The sequence below is a fragment of the Hibiscus syriacus genome, unplaced genomic scaffold, assembly GCF_006381635.1.
Source record: "Hibiscus syriacus cultivar Baekdansim isolate YM2019G1 unplaced genomic scaffold, ASM638163v2 tig00116959_pilon, whole genome shotgun sequence".
NCBI lineage: Eukaryota > Viridiplantae > Streptophyta > Magnoliopsida > Malvales > Malvaceae > Hibiscus > Hibiscus syriacus.
The window spans coordinates 1,063,966-1,088,796 of record NW_024063485.1 but is presented as its reverse complement, the minus strand read 5'-3'; the positions used below and the strand labels follow the sequence as shown (position 1 = coordinate 1,088,796).

The following is a 24,831-nucleotide window of genomic DNA, read 5'->3' as shown; positions in this document are numbered from 1 at the left end:
TTTTAGGCCAAAAAATTTTACGACTGATCCATATTACTTCGTTTACTTTTTAATTGTAACAATAGTAATAAATCTAATTTTTTGGAACCCTTGCTAATCTGGGATCCTATTATGTCGTGCACGTTGCGCCGTCCTACCCCGCCTCTGCATAAACATAAAATTTTAAAGTAAACACAATTAAAAGAATATATCCATTACTAGGAGAAAATTTTAATTCTAATCTCCACCGTCACATAAACACTGGATAAATATTATATTATAATTCTCTAACCTATTTAAAATTTTGTACGGTATGTAAAACAAATATGATCGAATAACACAAAGAGATCTAAAGTTTTATTTCAACTATGATAGCAATCCGACGGTTCACATTTTATCTTTCTGGCCCCAACATGGCCTGGTGTGGTTTTACATATCTTGACACAAAATTTGGAAGAATTTTTACTTCCCCATTATGGTTTACCCTTTTCTTCTCTGACCCTATATCTCTCTTTGCTTCCCCGCCCTCATGGTTGGACAGAGAGAGCTGACAAGTTACTTTCTATATATTTATGATATGTTTTCGCTTCTAGAATCTTTTAAATTTGTTATCTCTCTTTTAAATTTTAAAAATCCGTCTCTGATAAAATATTACGTTCGTCCCTACATTTTTTTCTTGTGCTTCTATACAAACAACCCCACCCCAACATTCTTAGTAGGATTGCATCACAGAACAGGCCACAGCCTGCGCCCAATGCCTTAGCTTTGTCTTCACTAGCTGAGGATCTTCCCTGCAAGGCAAAAATGGCACTTCATTATATATATAGTGGGGGGGGGGGTTGTTTATGTGTGTGTCTGGGCATTGAAACATTACCTGGGCTACAAATCTTCCAATCCGACTCACTTTGAGGACTTCCGATAGAAGACGACCGATCACCGAGTGATAATGTTGACGACGAACTTTGGCTATGAGGGGTTGAAACCGGACTCGGAGAAAGCTGGCGGTTTACGGCAAAATAAAGGTCTAAAGCAGGCAGGTGCTCGTTAGTTTTGACCTTCTTCTTCGTTGAATCCGAATCCGAGCTCTATGCACCCTTTAAGTTCATGCAGGTCTTCATCAGTCAATCTATTATTATCACTAAACCAACTCCTTTCTCTTTCTTGACGAAAATCTGGAGGCGCCTTCTTTCCCAAGCAATGTCCCGGACGTCTCGACCATCGACAACTGCTTCGATAGATATCTCTTGTTCTTCATAAACGGTGACGGCACCAATGACATGCGTTCCAAATCTTCCGCGTCCGAGTCCATAACGACGTCGATGAAGATGACGACAACGACGATGTTATGGCCTCACTTCTCGGCTCTATGTCCACCATTTCCTTTTTAAAAACAAACGTTGTCCTTCAAAAGGAACACAGTTTTGTACCGATTTTCTTATCTGTACCAATGGGGACACCGGACAAGCCACTAAAAAACCAAAACGCTTCTTGTTTCTCGCCGGTAATCGAACGGAACGTGATCGGAAGCTCGTTTTGTCACCCTCTAACCGGCCGCAGAAGCAACCCGAGCTGATCACGACAAAGAAAAAACAAGTGAAGGGATGCAGCCGAGCAAGTTCTGTGTAATTGTTCCTTCAAAAATTTTGGGAGAAGATTTGAAAGGCTTTAATGGACAAAAAGTATGGAATTCGTTAAGGAAGATTCTGTTCTTACTAGCAACCGATTGATACCAGGTAACTAAAAAAAAACCATTTTGTTCAACAGAATCAAGTAATTGTTGAACCAAAAAAAGTTGATTAAAAAAAGCATGAAGCAAATTTGCCAACAGAGTAAACACATTTTGATACCAGATGACTAAAATGCATCGTGTCCAACAGAACAAGTAAATTTAGGTTCTTTTCTGTTTTCATTTTTGCAAGAATGCTCAACTTCCTGCAATTGTTTGAGTTTACATGGAAGAATGGAGATTATTTAATCTAATCAACTTTAAGACCAGAAAATTCAAGGGAGAATCAAACTGGGTTAGGGCATAAGGAGAAACATCAAAGATTGGTGTTTCTTCTTGCCATTTCCTAACACCATGAAAGAAGGACAACATTCTTGGCTATCTATTGTTTGGTTTTGTCTCATCTTCAATGCCTTTGTTCTTGTTTCAAGTCAGCCATTGGCTTTGAGCTGCAATTCCAAAGGTGGGAAAGATGAAGATGGAAGAAACTGGGAACCAGATGAGAAGTACCTCAAATCATCCAATGGTTCAACCCTGGTTCAAGCTGGATATCAAGACCCTTCCCTTCTTTCGAAAATCCCATACATGAATGCTCGAATCTTCACGTCGCCGGCGACGTTTGAGTTCCCGATAAATCGGAGGAACGGTACTGATCAGGTTTCATTTTTACCCTTCAGGTTACTCCGACTTCAATATCAGTGATTCATATTTCTGTGACTGCTGGGGAAGTCACCCTGATGAAGAATTTCAGTGCTGAAACCACATGTAAAGCCCTCACAGGCTTATCTCGTTAGAGAGTACTCATTGGCACCTTCGGATTCCAAGACTTTAACCATTACCTTCACACCTTCTAAGAATTACACAACTCTTTCGCGTTCGTAAACGGGATCGAATTGATCGCCATGCCGAATCTGTTCGGCATGACCGGTATGGTGGGGTTGGGATATCTAACGGAAATCGATGTTTCGCTCGAGAATCTCCAGGCTATGTTCAGGCTTAATGTTTGTGGACAGACTATTCCTCCTAGTAAAGACTCTGGTGCTCTGTATAGGATTTGGTATAATGATGACCCTTACATTTCGGTTCTACATTGGGTATCTGTACTGAGGCAGGAAAGATTTAAGGATCGATTACGGAAATATGTCGCGTTCTACGGCTCCCGAAGATGTTTATCGGACGGCTAGATCGATGGGAGAAGACGCGAGGCTGAACTCGAAGTTCAACCTGACATGGATATTTCAGGTTGATGCCAATTTCATATACGTTGTAAGATTTCATTTCTGAGTTCATATACGACAGCCTGAATCAGAGAGCTTTCAATGTTTACATCAACAATCAATCTGCACAAGTCGCACCACATCCGGTTGATGTAATTGACTGGACACGTAAAATGGGTGCTCCAATTTACAAAGATTATGCAGTACATGTTGCTGATAGTCCAGGTGATGCAATGATTCGGATACAAATGACTCCGGCGACCCAAATGAAAACAGTTCTATGATTCTCTGCTCAACGGAGTTGAAATATTCAAGTTGAACGACGGGAACAAGAACTTGGCCGGACGCAATCCGCAACTTTCGTCCATGCTTCTTAAAGCGGTGACAGAGCAGGAGAGGTCTTTCGACACCAAATCCGACAACCATAGTGCTGTAATTGCAGGAGCTGCTGCAGCAGCTTTTGTGCTCGTTGCGCTGACGGTTTCTCCAGGAAGAAGAAACAAGATGCCCGAGTCGAGTCGCATACGTCTAGCTGGCTACCGGTTCGTGGGAACTCCCATTCAAATGTAAGCAAAGATGGCAAGAGTCATAGTAGCCACGCTTTGGAATTGGCTCAAGGCCTTTCTCGCCATTTCTCCATATCGGAAATCAGACAAGCCACGAAGAACTTCGACGACTCTAATGTCATCGGAGTCGGAGGCTTCGGTAACGTGTACAAAGGAGTTATCGACGGAGGCACCAAAGTGGCTATCAAGCGATCCAATCCGTCATCCGAACAAGGCATTAACGAGTTCCAAACAGAAGTCGAGATGCTTTCGAAGCTGAGACACAAGCATTTGGTCTCGTTGATCGGTTTCTGCGAGGATGGTGGCGAAATGCTTGGTTTACGACTACATGGCTCTCGGAACTTTCAGGAACACCTTTACAACAAGGAAGCTCACCTTTCATGGAAACAAAGGCTAGAAATCTGCATTGGCAGCAAGGGGACTTCACTATCTTCACACAGCAAGCAAGTACACCATCGTTCACAGGGATGTAAAGACAACAAACATTCTCTTGGACGAAAACTGGGTTGCCAAAGTTTCCGATTTCGGGCTGTCGAAAACTGGTCCAGAAATGAATCAAGGCCATGTAAGTACAGTCGTAAAAGGTAGCTTCGGTTACCTCGACCCCGAATACTTCCGGAGACAACAACTCACCGAGAAATCCGACGTTTACTCCTTCGGCGTCGTCCTATTCGAGGCATTATGCGCTAGGCCAGCTCTGAACCCAAACTCCCGAAGGAACAGTTCTTGCAGATTGGGCACGCCTTGTCACAAGAAAGGAACACTAGAAGAGATCATCGACCCTCATCTGAAAGGGAAAATAAAACCGGAATGCCTAAAGAAATTCGCAGACATGGCGGTGAAATGCCTATCCGATCAGGGAATCCAGCGGCCTCACATGGGCGATGTCTTGTGGAACCTCGAGTTCGCTCTTCAGATGCACGAAACCACGGAAGCATCAACCAAGGCAGAGTGATCTCGAATTGAATCAGGAGCTTAACAATCAAAGTGCCTTCTTCTCTCAACTTGTACAAGAATCCTGTGTCGATTAAATAAACTTTTTTAAGCTTACAGTACAGGAATCCCCATTGTTCCTCAGTGATGATCAAACAATGTTCAGTCAAGGTTTAGTCTCAACAATAATGCAGAGGTTAAAATCTTGTCATTGTAATGTTCATTTCCCCCAATTTTAACAATTATATTGTATTATATTATGTTTACATTCATATTTAAGAACAGATTCAAATGTTGAATTGTTTAGCTACTTGAATTGTTTAGTACCAAGTTTGAACTTTATAACATGCATCTTACTCTGCCAATACAATAGACATGGACTTACGGAAGGTGACAGAGACACCACTGATGTAAATAGCCGTCCGTTATTGGAATAGAGGATGCTATATGATGGTAACGATATCGTCCCAAATTATTATTGTATTGTACGACAGTGATATTTACAGTAGATGTAATAATATCCGTTATATTTACAATCACAATATATGTAACTGTCCACCCTCGGGTTGTATGATTCTTCTACTAGCAGCAGTATATGATTGATGTAGCAGGTATATGATCTACATGAACGACATACGATATTATATTAAGAGATAATTTATAAAATTTTAGGAAAGTAGAAACATATTATTAATAAAAAATTATATAAATTATATAATAATTTGAGATTTTTATAGGATGACTGCACTTCCAATCTTCTCTATCCATATCTGATTAGATGGTGTATACCTAAGCATAAGAAACTGTTCAATATTTGAGATAGTCTTGCAAATTATAATTATTAGTGCACGCCTCAATATTGATCGACTCCAAATTCACTTCATCTTCAACCCTCCATATTTGACAATATATATTAATTAAGTGGCATTGATAATATATATAATAAATTTTACATCAATTTATAGTTATTATATTTAAATAAATAAATAAATAAAATTTATAACTCATATATTATTATCTTTAAATAAATAAATAAATAAACTCTAAACCTCAAACCTCAAGTCATAATTATCCTCTCTTTTTGTCTTTGCTTAGTGGGATATCATTAGAGGGTGTATAGGTTTCCAACAAAGTGGAATTTAATTGGAGAAAAATCTAATCCAATCCATAAAAACATTTGATTAATATATCAACCTTTTGAGGGATTGATTGAATCACCCCATGGGTACATGTCTCCCATCCCTATTTTATGCTACAATTTTATGATTTTATAATTAAAACTTGTTTCAAAATGATTGCTAGATTATGATTCAATTTTAGCAGTATAATTTGCTTTATCCAAATTTAAAATATCTAAACTGAAGTATTATGGGTTTACTTTTTTAGTATAATCATCGATATTCAGTCTATTAATTGATTAATTTAGATGGAATACTGCAGAGGTTTATGCAGAGGTTTAATATGTGACCGAACTTTTCAACCCCGTTTATTTCATTTTCAAATATCAGGAGTCAAACTCCTGACCTTGCTTAAAGAGTAATGTTTTATCCCACTAAACCAACCGATTATTGGTGGAATAAACTAATTCTTGTTGGAAATTATTATTTTTCAAAGAATATAATCTAGAAAGTAAATTTTAGGTATATTATTTTTCTGTTAATTTAACTTTACATAAAATATAATTGTGAGGGTTAAAAATTATTTTATATTTTAAATAGCTCTAATTATTATAAAATATTAAAATACATTTTATATAATAAGGACAATTTTGCTGCAGCTGTGTTTAAAAATTAAAAGTGTTAAATCTAAGACTCGACGTCAACAAAGATTTAAATATCACAGATCATTTATCATTACATTTATAGTTTGTTGACAGAGCAGATTTGAACTTGAAAATAAAAGTGCGAAAACTTATTGTATTAAAGCTAAAGTGTTTCAATCATTAGTTGAACATTATAATGTAAACGGTGAAAATATTCACAAAATACAATTTAAATGTTTTTGAGATCAGATTTTAACATATTTCAGTTAACGGGTTAACATTTAGTTCAGATAGTTGTCAATTTTTTAATGAAAAAGAACAAGTTTAGAACATATGAATAGTCGAATGATCATTTTGTAACTTTTAATAGTTAGATGACTCAACAAAGTAGCGCCCATAGAAGAATCATTTTCTAACTTTTAATAGTCGAGAGACTTAACAAAATAACTCCCTATAATCGGAGGACTATTTATGTATGTTACCCTTAAATGTACATAGTGTTAGACCCAACAAAACAACTCCTTATAATCGGGGGACCATTCATGTACTTTACCCTTAAATGTACATAGTGTTAATCTTACTTTATATAAGATTATTATGATCATTGTAAATCACATTATAGAAAATGATTATCACATAAAATAATAATTAAATTATTTGTGTGTTAATTTATTTCAATAGTCAAGACAAATTATTTCATCTTTAGACTTTAAACGAAATATTAGTCATAGTATGAATAATTTGTTCGAGATAATTTTTTAGAGTATAAACTTATTTAAATTATCAATTACTTTAAATTGTCTTAATAATTTTATAATTATTAATTATAGTTTTAAATATTGAGAACATAATGCACATAAGAGATAAACAAATAACATGCATTTTGTATTAAATGAATAAGTGTAACACCCCTAACCCGTACCCGACCCAGATACGAGTCCGAGATGTCACATTGACTTTTTAAAATAATATTCTTATAAAATAACAGAATATTTGGATTTAAAAAGAGAAAATATAATAATATACTTTTGAATTATGTTTCATTATAACAAATTTAAGATAAAAAATTTTTTATGAATAGTACTATAATGTATGAATAGTATCGATAATGTGCAAATAGTACTGTAAACAGTAATGAACAATACCATGGGCAGTGCTACACTGTAGTGATGCATTGCTACAGTGTACCGATGCACAAAAACATCAAAAATAAATTGTGTATCGATGTACTGCTACAGTGTATCGATGCACTGCTACAGTAACTTCAGCTCAACTTATATAAAACTCATAAAAGTTTAAGCTTTCATCACTATAAAGTTATCATTTACATAAATACGTTTAAAACATTATCAAACTCAATCAGAGCATACATACTTAATTTAACGACTTTGTTTATATGTCAACATATTTATCACATAATAAGACATACTATTTAAGTTTATTCTGATCTGGTAATTGTAGGAGTAATGTTGTCCCAGCTGTCTAACCTTGCTTGTCTATCTTCTCTGATCCTACGTGTGAAACACTCACACGCTAAGTCATCGACTTAGTGAGGCATAATAATAATAATAATAATAACAATGAAATATAATGATGATGCTATAATAAGATAAAGTGTAATGAAATCATATATGCAATCCATGTAAGCTGCATAACAATGTATCTTACAAATAATCTTATCAAATTAACCATCATGAATTCATATTAATAAGTTCATTAGCCCATGACACAATAATGAGAACCTGAGGTATGTGAGTACTGTGAGGTTATGCACTATGCTATCACCACAGCTCTTATAAATTGCACCGAAATGCCACGTAGAATTTTTCCCGAAGGATCGCGTATAAATGCACCGTAGTGCCATATAAGATTTGTCCATAAGAACCATATAGAAATTCCTTAAGAATCATATACATATACCAAGGATCAAGTAGGTGTCTCAAAAGACCTCATACATGTTCCAAAGAATACATATATGTCCCGAAGGACCACGTAGAATTGTCCCAAAGGACCGCATAGACCCTCTACTCTTGGCATGCCAACTATACCTATAGTTCTCATCTACATAACATGGGCTTTCACAATTCACATAGTTTATATCGAGTAGACATATAAATTCTTACCTTGTCACATGGCTCATGTAAACTTTTCATACATATTCACTTAGATCATTTTCACATAATACATATAATATGAATTCATGTCATGTATCATATTATGGAATGTAATCATGTACCAATGATATTGGAACTAGACTTATCACAAGTCTAAAGTTTAATAGGCTATTATAACCATGCTATGCATATGCACTCACCTATGTCTCCTTGCCCTTCCCTCTATCAATCTTACTTGTCACTTGTTCCGGAACTCGTTTAAGCTCTGTATCTACATAAATATAAAATTTAAGGCAATTATCATATGCCTAAACCTTGTAATTTGATATTAATAGCTTAAACGGATTTAATGAATCAATATTCAATTTTTCCTTTAGGGGGTATCGATGCACTATGGGTGCATCGGTACCCAAAATAGCTTCGAAATTTTCATGCATTGATGTATGCCTGTGTGTATCGATACACCCATGAATGTATCGATGCACCTTAAAGTTGTTCTTCAAAATTTGGTCTTAGTGCATCGGTACCTATTCATAGTGTACCGATACACCTGTCCAGAATAGACTGATTTCACCCGAAAATCATCTACACTTCACCCAAATTTTCATATATACAATCCTTATTATGCTACCAAACTCATCTATAACAATTTTAACTAATTTATATCATTCCAACACTTTAGAATCTCCTATATTTCATTCAGATTCTTAAAACTAAGAATCTTACTAAATTTTCCATGTAATCCAAACTTATTTCTAACACTTATAACTTCTTATTCACACGTATGACAAGTCAAATTCAACTTCTAAATTCATTTATACATCCTTATTCAAAATTTCACTTATCCACTTCTTATCTTTAATCCTTCATAACTTACAAATATTTGAGTTTCTGTGACATTTTTCATCTCCATCATGTTTCCTATGTCTTCCTTAACCAAAACCATACTTGAATTTTAAGAATTAACCAAAAGAAATCCAACTTACCTCGGCTTGGGTGCTTCGCGTTAGAGAAGAAGAGAGAAGAAGATGAGAAATATCTGGAAACCTTTGTTTCCCAACACATGCTCCACATGGGTTGTAAAATAACACCAAATAATATTTAATTATTTTCCTTGTTCAATGACTCATTTACCCCTTTCTTCTTCCTTCATTTACTAAATCATCCTACACCAGATATTTCAATTAATTCTTGAACTTTTCAATTTATTTAATCTGATCATTGAATTTTAAAATCTCACAATTTAGTCACTAACTCAGTATTTAGGATGTTACAATAAGTTTTAAAGAATTACCCATTATGGGAAATTACTACATTTAAGAAACATAAATCTCAATAGATTTGGTTCGAATAATTGTTTATACATAATATTAAAATTTATAATATAATGATAATATAAAAATAAATATTTGTCTTCAAAATAATAAAATTGAAAGATTATTAAATTATAATTTGATTTTTATTTTCAATATATTTTGTATATTTTATAATATTTTAAATAAACATTATCTTATATAAACAGACAATTCTATAAAATGAGTTTCACGCAGTCAAAATAAAAACAATAAATCAAGAGTGCAAATGCATAATAGCAAAATAAACCTTAATATTTGCTATTTTCTCAATTGTGTCCTTAACATTGTCATGCAGTGTCAGCAAAAATATTGGCCGTTATTTAACCATCTAAAATTTGCTTATATGAAGAAAAACTCAGGGTTTAAACGCAAATTAAGTGGTCTCTGTGGTAAATGAATTTTTGTTATTTCTTGAGGATCCGGGTTCGAACACCATAGATGTCAAGGGTATGAGCGTTCAATGTCGAAAGGTTGAGAGTTATATTATAAACAGATATTGCCTTATACTTACCTAGATTAATAAAAAAAACCTCAGGGTTTAAGTTACCAAAAACATTGTTAAAGGACGTAATTGATAAAAATGACAAATGTTGAGGTCTTTCTTATTATTATGACAATTATTTATTATAAAACCTTTATTTAAGCCGGTATCATGGGTTAATCTGATCTCAAATCGATTGTTAAATAATTAAAATAGAGAAAATAACTTCAGTTACCGAAAATACCTTATAATATACGATTTTTAACCAAAATTTTTTGGATTTGCGAAAATGACCAACAAATTCGCAACGCGAACTCCAGTTTCGCAACTCAGTTTCCAAATTCGTAACGCAAATTTGTAATTCGCAGCAGAGAAGTCAAATTTGCAATGCGATTTTCAAATTTGCAACTCGATTTCTGAATTCGCAACGCGAATTTGGAAAATCTTAACTCAGTTTTCGAATTTGTAACACGAATTTTAATTTCGCAATAGGTTTTATTTTCGCAACACAAATGTTTTGGGTATATAACTACGCAGCACCATCAACTCATAACCTAAATTCCTAAATCGCAACTCACTCCATCTCCATCTATCACTCTCTCCGGCGACATTCGTTCCTATATCCAACGACATCCTTCCCCATCTCTAATTTTTTTTACATAATTTTATTTCTATATAATTTTTCAATGATTTCTCTCCCAAATTATCAACTATCAACATAATAAAGGTATGTTCTTCTCTAAGTTAGTGATGATATGTAGTTTATAGCTCGTTTGTTTAGTAAATTAATTTACAATTTGTAGAATGAAATCATCTAATGTTGATCATGTTAGGATAGATTTGTGTTTTGGAGGGTCATGGGAGAATGTTCATGGTGTTTTACAATATATGCCTTTACCCATGAATCTTCAACTAAAACTGTCATTAAAAAAGTTAACTTATAAAACTCTAATGTTACGTGTTGCAAAGAAATTAAATTTAGAGCCTCTAAGTGGATTTAGGCTATCTTATCAGAGAAAAAGTAAAGTTTATTTGTTAACCGACAATGAAGATGTTGAACAATTCATTGCTTACATTAGTGTTTCGCAAGAAGATGATGTTACATTGTATGTTGTTGAACCTAGAAGTAGTGAAGTTGGGTCAGTAGCGGGTAGTAATCAACTAAGTTCTTCAACCCCAGTTTATGGTGCTCACATGTACAACATTGTTATCAACCTCAAAATTTAATGGTTCCACCACAATTTTATCACAAAGAAAATTTTGTTTCACCACATTTCCAATACCAAACACAATCTCAAAACCCACAACCTTTTCCTAATCCAAATCCCAATCAACTTTTAGCACCAAATTTCGGTTTTCGTATTGACCAGTTAGACGATTATGAGCCAACAGAAAAAATTGTGAGTACTAGTCAGTATTCGAAATTTGATCTTGGTCAATACCCAGACTTTGATCTTGGTCAATACTCGTATTTTGATGATGAAACAGTCGCTGCCGAGGAAGATGTTGTTGATAATAATGAGGAGGAAGTTACGAATGTGAATGAACATGTTGAACATCCATTATGTAATTCATATAACCCTGAAGAAGAAAAAGAAGAAGAAGAAGTCCCCGAAGAAAGGAAAAATAAGAAAATGCCACAAGAGTATAACTGGAATATGCCAGAATTACTTCAGATACCGGAAGAAGAGTTGATAAAGATAGCAGTTGATTGTTACACAAAAGTTATTCGTATCAAGAAAGATGATTGTTTTGATACAAAGGAAGACTTGAAGATAGCTTTGTATACGAAATGTGTAGAAGATGACTATCAACTAAAAGTTAACAAATCAAGCAAAGATCGTTTCGAAACAAAGTGTATGATTGACAAAAACTGTACGTGGCGTATGATTGCAAAGAGGATAAAAGATTGCGAAATATTTCAAGTTGGAACTTTTATTGATAAACATACATGTTCAAGAACCTAAGTTTTTCCTCACCATAGACATGCAAACAAAAAGGTGTTGGGTGGTTTTCTGGCTGAGTTAATGTTTTTGAATGGCAGGGTATATCGGGGACATGAAATTATGACTGACATGAATGCTCGGTTCAAGATTAGTATCTCATATTCTCAAGCTTGGAGAGCCAAATGTTATGCCTTGGAATTGTTGAGGGGGTCTCCAGAAGCATCGTTTGCCCAACTGTCGGCTTATTGTCACAATTTAAAGCTGAAAAATCCTGGGTCGGTAACTCATATCAAAACAGATAGAGATGGACGCTTTAAGTTGTTATTTATCTCCATTGGTACTGCTGTTAGTAAATCAATATAATTTTGTTGACTCATTTTTGTTAGTTACGTGCATTTCACATTTAAATGATTATATTTCTTGTGTATATTATTTTGTAGATTCGTTCGTTTATTACTTGCATGTGCCCAGTTATTATAGTTGATGGAGCACATTTGAAAGGTCGATACCTTGGAGTAAACTTATTAGCAGTAGCCATGGATGCTAACAATGGGATACTGCCAATAGCTTACGGGGTTAGCAAATCTGAAACCTCTGATTCATGGACATGGTTTATGGGGAATCTTAGGGATTGCATAGGTCCTATTAGCAATCTGACAATCATATCCGATAAGGCAAACTCAATTGACAACGCTGTTAGAAGGTGTTTCCCATATGATTTTCATAGACTTTGTGGTGTTCATTTATACATAAATCTAAAATCAAGGTCTGCTGGTATAAAAAATCATAAATGGACATACTGGAAGGCTGTAAAAGCTTATCGGGAAGTGGATTTTAATAAGCATATAAATTGTTTAAGACGTGTTTTGCCTCAATGTGCTCAAACACTAGAAGATGTCGGGTTTGAAAGATGGTCAATAGTACATCAACTTGGAGCAACATATGGTTTCATGATGTCTAATAGTGCAGAATCAATCAACGCTCTAAGTCGTCATTCCCGGAAATTACCCATTACTATGTTAATGAAGTTTTTTCGAGCCTCTATTCAACAGTAGTACTACAAGAAAAGAAATCATGCAGGTATTATTTCTTTAAATTCGTAACTTATCATATTTATATATTTTACTAAGTATTATTTATTTAAATTTACGGGAACATTGGAACGTCGTGTTACACTATGGACTGAAAAAAGATAAAGAAACGTGTTGTAAAGTCAACGTCATGGAGAGTTGAACCATGTTCAAACACTTTGTTTGAAGTATTGGATAATAACTTAAATGGGCTTGTCGATCTAAATGCAAAAACGTGTAGTTGTATGAAATGGCAAACATCTGGTTATCCGTGTGGCCATGTTATAAAAGTTGCTCTTCATCTAAACCAAGATGATTCAAGCGCATACGCTATGGATTGCTACACTACAGAAGTATATCGACGGACTTATGCCGAGATTGTCTACCCTATTCCATTTCCTTCTAAGTGGAACATACCAGATGACTTACAAACAGTTTTTCCACCAGTCATAGACAGCAGACTACCTAGCCGGCCAAAAAATCACGATTGTAGACCGTCTAAGGGTGAAGAGAAGAGGATATCGACGTGTAATCGGTGCAAGGAAAGTGGTCAAACAAGGTTGACCTGTGGATCACCAGTGCCATCACAATCATCTTTTCCTCTATCAAAATATGGATCCTCATCAAAATCCAAATCTCATATGGTGCCAAGTAAAAGGAAATCAAAATCGCAATCAAAATCAAAATCCCAATCACAACCGGCTTCACCTTTTGGGACTTATTAACTTAGGTGATTTTTAAATGCAAACGTTGTATTATGTGTATTTTATGTGTGAATGCATACATTTTCAGTTAGACATTCATTAGTAACTTGATTTTGAATATTGTTATGATCTGTTCAATTATTATCACTTATCAGATTGTTGTATGTTATCTTTTTGAAGGTGTTTTCCTTGAATTCGCAACGCGAAAGTCAAATTCACGTTGAGATAGTTACGAAAGTCAAATTCGCGTTGCGATTGTTACGAAAATCAAATTCGAAATGCGAAAGTAAAATTCGCAACGCAAAAATCGCAACGCACATTTAACTTTTGCGTTGCGAATTTGACTTTTGCGTTGCGAATTTTACTTTCGCAACGCGAATTTGTACCTTCAACAAGTCTTTTTTTCCTTCAACATAATGCAGATTGAAATTTTCTTAAACAACAAATCAACTTTTACAAATCAATTAAACAAGCAAAAAATAATTCTTATTTACACATCTAAAAAAACAAATCAACAGCTGGTTGTTTATGCATAAATACATCAATTTCACGTAGCTCACTTCAGGATTAACCTGCATAAACCAAACATTTGCTCAAACAACACTTTCTACACATCTAAAACCAATAAACAGCAAATTATCTAGGTACTTAACCAAACATTTTCAAACCAACAAAGAGTATATATGTTAACAACACTTGCTCAAACTTACCAATTTGTGTTGTTTATGCACACTTTCAACACGCGCGGATGCAGGTAGACAATGTCTCGCATATATCGCTCTAGCCATAAAATGCTGAAACCACAACCCTACTACACCTCTATCTCTATCTGTGGGAGATAGAAACTGTTTACTTGCTGTCGTCAAACGTTCCAAGCACATGAATACGAGAGGACCACAATCTCCTCTGGCTCCCTCCATTTGTTGTGGCGCTGTCTCGTCTCTGATCATTATAACTTTGAACTTTTTTGGCTTCTTGTTTCCATAATTAGTCCAATAATCAATCGCATCCAAGTATTTAGCCAAATGAGCGCTCCATCCCTTACAAATAATATCTCTCAGATCAGACAATGGTATGTAATTCAACATGCTTTCATATACTATCGTCTTCAGGGATGGGAACTGAAGCTCGACGAGAAGCCAATGACGACGTTCCATAACAGGGATAAACACCTGCAATCATAAATAATAATTCAATTGTGCACATCAAATAAAATTTATGAACACCTTTAAAATATTCAAAAATAAATACTAACTTTAACGACCTCCCACCACGCAGGATAAAGTTTAGCTTTTCCATTACCCAACACATCTGAAGCGTCTCTCTGATCCTTCAAGTGAGCTATGTGAAAAGAAAAAGGCATAATAGTCCATCGCGTATTTTTTATTTTCTTTAATTTCCTTATTATTAGAAGACGTGACACCCATGCATCAATATGTTGTTTTATAAAAAAAAATACATATATTAGTGAATTTAATAAATTAAAAAAAAATTAATCAAAATGCAATATAAGAAGAAATATAATACTTACCCCCCATTCGAAATAGCCATTGTCTTCAACTCCTAATAAAACACCCCACCAAGACCGATCAAGAAACAAATGCATATCATCGTCGAGTTTGCATATGTCAACGTAACACCCTTGGCTCCGCTCAAGTAGATAAAAATCAACTGCAGTCTTAGCCCAAATGGTGTTATCCTTAATTGTGTTCGGTAGTGTTCTCCTCTCCATTTCAGTTATCGAAATGGTACTGACCGATAACTGATACGAAATCCAACTTGAATCCATCATATCGGGCACGTGAGGGGGTTTATCAATATGTCGACATAATATGCCATGTGAATCGAGCTCTTGAATGGTGAGAGGGGCCTCTTGAACGATGAGAGTGGCATCTTGAAAGATAGGGGGCCTCTTGAACGATGACAGGTGAATCGGGCTTCTTCTTACGGAGGCTTGGAAGTATTGGGGTGAAAGGAGACGTAATGGTACGTGCACGACGTCTGATGCGTGAACCCCGTCGTGCAAGAAAAACTCGACGTAAAGCATCTACTTTATCGGGTCGCTAAAAATAAATTAATACATAAATCAATAAATAAACAAATAAATAATGTCGAAAAAAGGTTATTTACATTTTTAGTATAGTATTAAAAAAACTTACTTTATTGTGTAGAGTATGAACCTCATTCTGCAACGATGTAACAATCTCACGTAAAACGGCTACCTCATCACGTAAAGTAGATACCTCACCACGTAAAGCACCATTGTCATCGTGTAAAACCTCTACCTCACCACGTAAAGACTGTACCTCATCACGCCATGCACCATTTTCATCACGTAAAGTACCGACCTCCTCACGCAAAGCACTGACCTCATCACGTAACTCCCCTAACTCATCCCGTGGAGGTGGAAAACAGGGAGATAAAAGTCGTGGCATCTTTGCCGGTCGCCTACCATGAGGTGATGGTGGAGAAGAGGCTCGATGATGTGATGGAATAGGTGATGACTCTCATTGTGGAGGTGTATAATCAGCTCGATTAGGTGATGGCTCTGGGTGTCGAGCTGTAGAATCGACTCGATCAGGTGATGTCTCTCGAAGTGGGGGGTCCTCACCAATCCGTGCCATCAAAAAAACGCTTACTAGTTTGCCACCAATCAGTGGCAAGCTCAGCCTCTATGGGTGTCAGCCTCTGTAATAGATAGTTGGCCTCCTAATAATAGAAAAGCTCAAACAAAGTTAAACATCTACTAGTAATAACTTGTTTATATATGGTAGTATTTGTGTTAACTTATATCATTCATCATCGTATATGGTAGTAACTCTTCCCAATCCAACAGCCAGATCCTCCTCCAGGAAATAGCCCTAGGAATATCATTTGAATTTTTTATTGCATATGTCCGCATGCTGGGAAAAGCCTCAAATATCCAAATCTACAAACAATATAATACACAAACATTAGTAATTGTTAAATAATTAATTATAATTTTGGAAACATTATATAGAAATTCTTACCTTAAAGGCCCAAATAAAGCCTGCCAAAGTGTATTTGGAACCATGGCCACGCAAACTTTTTCGGTCCTCAAAGGCAGATGAGAACTTTTTCCAGGTAGCTTTTCATAGATATGAACCCCACGGAAACACGTTCTATGCATTTAGGTCCTCTACCAATAATATTAGTTCCTCAGAAATAGGTTGGCTGGCCTCTTTACCTAAAAAGCCGGAATGCAAAAGTAATAAAAGGCATACTCGGACAACATCGAGGTCATCCATATGAGTAAAACCATCTTTAACAAGTAATCTTTTCAAGTTGTCGACGTGTAAACTGGGCTTCGCCTTTGCCAGCTCAGGAAAAACCCAAGATAACCATGATAGGCGGGCGATATGACTAGTGTACCGACCTACTTCATCATGTCCAAAGCGTAGACCAGTGATTAAGCAAAACTCCTCCCGCCCAAAACAAGTATACGCCAGTGGAAAATGAAACCATATCTCTTCATCACCACGTTGTATCCTCTCGGGTAGATCTTTAGTCATGGTCTGAAGAAACAAATGGGTCAACATAGCATCTCCACCTGGATGTTGTACTTTCAGCCATGGCCCGAAGCAAGTATCCTCAAACAATTTTCTTGTACAGGTGTAAGTGTCGACGCAATTGTAGTGGCTAGGCTTAATTTATTCCTTAGAGTCAATGAAGCCGAAAAAAATTTCTAACAAAAAAAATAAACATATCAAGTTAGATATACCAAAAACTACAAATTATACACTATAAACAGACATGATATTAAACAGTGAAAACAAAGTCAAATATGTTTCAAACTAGCACGGTATTCACCCAAGTCATTATTCTATCATAGTTCACAAAATGCATCAGATAACATTCCAGAAGTAAGCACTTATATAAAGATTTAAAAGGATAACATATAGGTTTAGTGCATGTTCAAGGACAACATAAAGAGTAGTAGTTTATTCTTGAAACTTAAATTTGCAACACTGTGAAGTTAGTATTTGTCTTTGTTTTTTGGTTGAAGTAATGCAATTCATTCAAGTTTCAATTTGCAGAAGAAGAGTGGTTTCTGAAACTTAAAATCGCAACGCGAAAATAAAAATTGCAACGCGAAAATGAAAATCGTAGCGCGAAACTAAAATCACATTGCGATTTTTGCGTTGCGATTTTCATTTTCGTGTTGCGAATTTAAGTTTCAAAAACTATTCTTCTGCAAATTGAAACTTGAATGAATTGCATTACTTCAACCAAAAGACAAAACAAAGACAAATACTAACTTCACAGGGTTAAAGACTAAACGTTTAGCAGTATTGACAGCAACGAATAATTTTCTAAAGAATCTAAGTGAAATGGTTAATCTATTATTGAAATTACCAGTAAATTTATCATCAATTTAAATATGAAAAATCTAATAATAATACAAAAATTTCAAAACAAAAATAATTAAAAAAACTAACCCTCGGTGGTTGATTTTTCATTTGTGACCGTGAATAGTTGTGAGGGTGGCTCTGAGAGATGGAGATAGACGGATTTCGCCGGAGATGGGGACGGATTTCGCCGGAGATGGGGACGGATTTTGTCGGAGATAGGGACGGATGTCGCCGTAGAGAGTGAGAGATGGAGATGAGACTGAGTTGTGATTTAGGGTTTTAGGTTATGATTTGCGATTATATTGTTTACATTTTTGTTGCGAAATTAATATTGTGTTTCGAATTCGAAAATAAAATTCACGTTGCGAAAATAAACGCGCTTTGCGAATTTGACTTTTGTGTTGCGAATTTGACTTCTGTGTTGCGAATTACAAATTCGCGTTGCGATTTACAGATTCATATTGCGATTTATATATTCGCGTTGCGAATTCGGAAAATCGCAATGCGATTTACATATTTGCATTGCGAATTTGGAAACTGAGTTGTGAAATTGGAGTTCGCGTTGCGAATTTGTTGGTCATTTTCACAAATCCAAAAAAATTTGGTTAAAATCGTATATTATAAAGCATTTTCGGTCACTGAAATTATTTTCTCATTAAAATATTATTCATTTAAACGATAATTCATTATTTTTATATAATTTTTAAATAAAATAATTCGATAAAATTCAAATACGAGACTAATATATCTATATATAAATCTCTTACGAGTCCATATATCATTATTTGTTAAATAAATTTTATCATTTAAAATATTTTCGTCTGCATAATAATTTGATACAAAAATTATATATCATCCATCTAATTTCAATTCGATATGAATTTTTAAAATGTAAATCTGATCCGATCTTAGTTGATATAAACTAAGGATTTAATTAGATAATATAATAATTTTTTAAAGAAATTATATTATTTTCGGATCAAAGTTTTTCACCTCCACTCGAATCCAACCTAATCCGCCCTTATGTTAAATAAATTTTATCATTTAAAATATTTTCGTCTGCATAATAAAATTTAATATAAAAATATATTGATGTGATGTTGAAAGTATCCCATCTTAATATGATGGCAATGTGTCATGTTTTTGGTTAATCTAATCTAATAAAAAAAATATCATCCATTTGAATTCAATTTGATACAAAAATTATATATCATCCATCTAATTTCAATTCGATATGAATTTTTAAAATGTAAATCTGATCCGATCTTAGTTGATATAAACTAAGGATTTAATTAGATAATAATAATAATTTTTTAAAGAAATTATATTATTATTTTCGGATCAAAGTTTTTTCACCTCCACTCGAATCCAACCTAATCCGCCCTTACTTTCTTAAAATTTATGATCTAACATTAAAAATTATGATCTAACATGAATTTAATTTTTTTTTAAAAATTGACTTTATAAAATCAGGTGATTTGGAGTTTAAATTGCCATATCTGCTCCTTAAGCTGGAACTATGTGAATGAGTATATATATATATATATATATATATATATATATATATATATAAATAAGTGAATCATGCCTTTAGCTTTTATAATGATGATAAATAAAATACTAATAAAAAAACTAAATTAAATAATAATAATAATAATAATAATATAATTTTGTAATAATAAATCCACCAAATAGAAAGACAAAGAGAATCTCTGTCAGTCAACTGAGTCTTCATAGTGGATCCCACATTACGTACTACCAAACAATAATACTCTGCCTAGTCAACATTCTCTGTACACGTGGCCTTTTAATATTGCTTCAGTTATAGGATGCCTCACCACTCATAGACCCCACTTTTCATAACCCAATTTCTTTATTTCTATTATATTATATTTTATTTAGAGTGAATGTTTGATATAGTCGTGTCCTCTCAAAATATTTTGAGTTATTCGAGTTGATGAGTCTAATTTTACAATTCGAATTTGATTTGAAATTTTTTTGAGTCGAGTCGAGTCAATTTTTTGAATTTATGTTTAAATTTAATTATAAATATTTATAATATTATAATATTATTTGATTCCAATGTATATAACTCTCTATAACCACATATACAATATAAATGTATTTCTTCATATTTGTTTCGTACGTGATATAGATATATCATAAAAAATCTAAGGACTCGACTTAAATTTGAAAATAAATCTACTAATTACTAAAATTTTGAGTTATTGGAGTTACATTTTACAACACGATTTGAACTTGAAATTTTTTTTCGAGTAGAGTAAATTTATGAAATTGCAAATCGAAGTCAATTCGAGTCGATTTAAAAAATTCGATTTTTCGAGTCCAGTCGAGTTTTGCTGACCGTAATTTTGTTGACACAAAAATCTCTTATTCTTTTTTCTCATAATGCAAAAAAATTAATTAACACTAACACAATTCAATTTTAATATAATATTTACAGAAAATATGTCATTCATGCTATTTTTAATTTATTAAAAAATAAAAATATAATTTTTTTATATTGTTAAATTTACTAATAATTTAAATTGTACCAGAAAATAAAATAATTTAAATTAATTATTATAAAAATATATCATAAAAATACTATTCATAAAATCAAAATTTAAAATCTTGTAACTTTAAGAGAAAATAATTTCAGTGACCGAAAATGACTTATAATATACGATTTTAACCAAATTTTTTTAGATTTGTAAAAATAACAAACAAATTTGTAACGCGAACTCCTATTTCGCAACACAGTTTTCAAATTCGCAATTCGAACATGGAAATTTTCGCAAAGCGAATTTCGTAAATCGAATTCGCCAATTTCGCAACTCAATTACCGATATAGGTAAAAACGGTAAAAAAAATCTGGTAAAAAATCCGAATTCGACAATTTGAAAACTGAGTTACGAATTTGACAAATTATGTTGAAAAATGTAAAATCTTACCTCTTAAAGAAAAAATTAAAGGACATAAAATGCATTGAAGTGGTTTTCAACCTGGGACATCCCAGTTGCTAAGTCCACGTATGAATCAATCAGCTAAACCTACGCCTGTAAATGAATTGAACAAACATGAACGAGGGTATGTTCATGTCCGTTCGTTCGTTTAACTTTAACCGAAATGATTTTTTCTTTAATAGACGAGATTTACATTTTGCAACACGAATTTGCCAAATTCGCAACTCAATTTTTAAATTGGCGAATTCGGATTTTTGACTGGTTTTTTTCTATCGTGTTTACCTATATCGGTAATTGAGTTGCGAAATTCGAGTTGCGAAAATTTCCATGTTCGAGTTGCGAATTTAGAAACTGTATTGTGAAATTGGAGTTCGTGTTACGAATTTAAAATCGCGTTGCGATTTTGTTGGTTATTTTTATAAATTTAAAAAAAATGATTAAAATCGTATATTATAAAATATTTTCGATGATTGAAGTTATTTTGATAAATTTTATTAATAAAAATAAAGTAAAAGAGAAGGTGTATTTGTTGGGACCCAAATCAGGATCTTTGACAGAGACTTCAGTTCTTTTACTTCCCTTGTGTTTTGCTTCTGAATATCAACAGAAAAAACAATGGTTTTTATTTTATTTATTGTTCAAGTTTTTCATTTTCTCTTAGTTGAAATAAAAAGAGCTTTATCTTGTTTGGGGGTGATTTTAACAAAGCAAAAGTCTCCTTTCACGCCTTTCAATCAATGGGATGTACAAAATTTAGCACTTTCTCTCTCTTTTCCCTCTTGCGTTCAAATCTTCAACAAGCTCTGGTTATTTGGGCTTTATTTTCTTCAAGTTTTCCGTTTGTTTGTAGTTCACACCCAAATTTTAATTTTCGATCTTCTTTACTTTTGCTTCATAAAGTTTTCTGTTTTGAGTAGTAATGCCCAATTTCCAAGGCTTGGTCTTGGGTAACGTATTGGTGTTCAATCATTTAAAAATCTCGCATCCTCGTAGTTATGCTTTTGATAAAGCTTTAGTCTTTAGCTTTGGGTATCAATTATGAGCTTTGTTGTCATTGAAATGCTTTGCTCATTTGGTTTTTAATGTGTTTTAGGAATCTGTGTATGTTTTGTTTAGGTTTTTTTCCTTGAGGTTTGAGAATGGAGAAGGTTGAACAAGCAAACAAGGAAGCTATTGAGAGCTGTAATAGAGTTCTTGATCTCTTCTCTTTGCCTAAGGATCAAGCTCGGTACAGCAATTTAATGGTGGAAACTGGTGAAGCTGTGTTTAAGTTCAAAAAAGTAGTGTCTCTTCTCAACACCGATTTAAGTCATTCAAGGGTAAGGAAGTTGAAGGTGTTTAGATCAAGTTTGCCTCAGAAAATTTTCCTGGAAAGTCCCAATTGCAGAACAATTTTATCACCAAAACCCCTTCAAGTATACCCTTCAACACCCCTTGACGTTGGTCAAAGGGCTAAAACTGTGTTCTTTGATCAGAACCCTCCACAAGATTTCAGTTTTGTTCATCATCATCAGCAGCAGCAGATGCAAAGGCTGCAATTTCAGCAACAACAGCAAATGAAATACCATGCAGATATGGTGTTTGCCAAGAGTAGCAGTGGGGTGAACCTTAAATATGATGGATCTAGTTGCACACCAACCATGTCATCAACCAGATCCTTTGTGTCATCTTTGAGTTTGGACGGTAATGTCGCGAATTTGGAAGGGAATTCGTCCCATTTGATCGGTATGCCGCACCGATTCGATCAAATCTCTCAACAGTCTAGGAGGATGTGTTCGGGTAAGGGACAAGATGGCAGTATGAAATGTGCTACCAGTGGTAAATGCCATTGTTCCAAGAGGAGGTCTGTTTTTGATATCTAATTTCATGTGTTTTGAGATTAACCAAGTGTTGATTGCTTATCATTCCTTGTTTTTTGTTTGTAGGAAGCTGAGGATTAAGAGGTCTATTAAAGTGCCTGCTATTAGTAACAAAGTTGCTGATATCCCTCCTGATGAATATTCATGGAGGAAATATGGCCAAAAGCCAATCAAGGGTTCTCCACACCCTAGGTAAACCTCTCAACCCTTCGATTTGATGTCACACAAGTCGAAAACATCGTTAAATACGAACCTTTTAAGAAAAATGAAAAGTCTAATAACAGAGTGATCTGTCTATGATAATCATTCACTGTGATTCATTTAAATTGTTTCCTATAGCATATGCCTGTCGTTATTCATGACCGTGCTGCCTGTCGTAGTCGCGATAAACGTGACGAGACCGAAAACGCAATTTAGATCCCTGCATTTACCTGATGTTCTTAGGTGCAATATTAGTGTTATATTGATTACGGTGTTTCTTAACCAGTCGTCGAGATCACTCCGTTAAGGAACAAGCTTTATATGATGCAGGGGATACTATAAGTGCAGCAGTGTGAGAGGCTGCCCCGCAAGGAAGCATGTCGAGAGATGTCCAGAAGACCCTTCGATGTTGATCGTCACGTACGAAGGCGAGCATAACCATTCGAGGTTGCCCTCGACACACTCCGCCCATAAATGAAGAAAAATGCATTCTTTGATCTCCAAAAACCCAACCTGCAACCGTCGAAATCCGGAAAAAGGAGCCGGTCGTCGTCTAAATGTGAAATAGATAGCTATTGTACATTGTTGCATCAACAATGGAAACCATAGGTGAGAATCCTTATTGCCGTTTGGGGATTCAAACCACAGAAGTAGATCAAGAGGGCTGTTATATATAGAATAGGAATTGTGAACTTTACTTTTGTTAAACTTTGAATTTTTGTGACCCTGTGTTTTGTTCTTCATGTTTTGATCTTGTAAGCTTTTTTTCGTTAAGTAGAGATATATGACACAAACGTCTAAATTTGAATCCACACAAAATAAATTAATATGAATATCCTTAATCACTCGATCAATAGATTACTAATGGATCTAACCTAAGACCAACAATTATTTAAAACCGTGGATGAATTTACAGTGCACGTCGTATATCACAACACACACCACTAAAGCGACGTACGGAAATACATCATAAGTAAATTTGTTCTTATTATGTAAATATTAAAAACTATAGTTATTTACTTAAAATCAATTATTTATTAAATTTTAATTTTAATAGAATTATAATTAAATTATTATTATTATATTAAAAATAGTGTTTTTCCTTAAAGCCGTAGATTAAAAAAATAGTGTTTTTAATAATTTGGCTTAAGATTTAAATGTTTGTTATTATTGTCTAGATGTGTTTATGAAGAAAATAAATGATTATTTTAGATAGTTGTAGAAATCATTTTTAGGTTTTGAAAATATTTTTCTTTATTTTAGTCTCTTGTTATATATATCAAATAATAATAATAATAATAATAATAATAATAATAATAATAATCTTTTCTCTAGGTAAACTATATGTTTAGTACTTTAATTATCACTTTTGTTATGTTTTAGTCATTCAATTATTTTTTTCAAAATTATACCTAACGATATGTTTTAGATTCATTTTGGTCACTCACTATTCAAAAATTAACAAAACTGCTGACATTATGATTTTTTTTCTTCAATAATGACATAGAATAACCTTATGGTGACACGTCAATTTTTTAATGATGAATGACTAAGATAAAACAAAAACTAAACGTTAGAT

General features: G+C 33.9%; 1 protein-coding gene and 2 pseudogenes across 1 annotated transcript; 2 read left to right on the top strand and 1 right to left on the bottom strand.

The window, feature by feature from the left end:
* Window positions 1-691: 691 nt before the first annotated feature.
* Window positions 692-1,356, bottom strand: LOC120189809 (annotated as a pseudogene).
* Window positions 1,357-2,059: 703 nt separating this feature from the next.
* LOC120189808 lies at window positions 2,060-4,519 on the top strand (annotated as a pseudogene).
* A 17,377-nt stretch (window positions 4,520-21,896) lies between these two features.
* On the top strand, window positions 21,897-23,995 carry LOC120189764 (probable WRKY transcription factor 74). Its single transcript, XM_039192962.1, has 3 exons — window positions 21,897-23,035; window positions 23,118-23,243; window positions 23,583-23,995. The coding sequence occupies exons 1-3, from the start codon at window positions 22,332-22,334 to the stop codon at window positions 23,728-23,730; spliced, it is 978 nt and encodes a 325-aa protein (XP_039048893.1). The 5' UTR covers window positions 21,897-22,331; the 3' UTR covers window positions 23,731-23,995.
* Window positions 23,996-24,831: the final 836 nt, after the last annotated feature.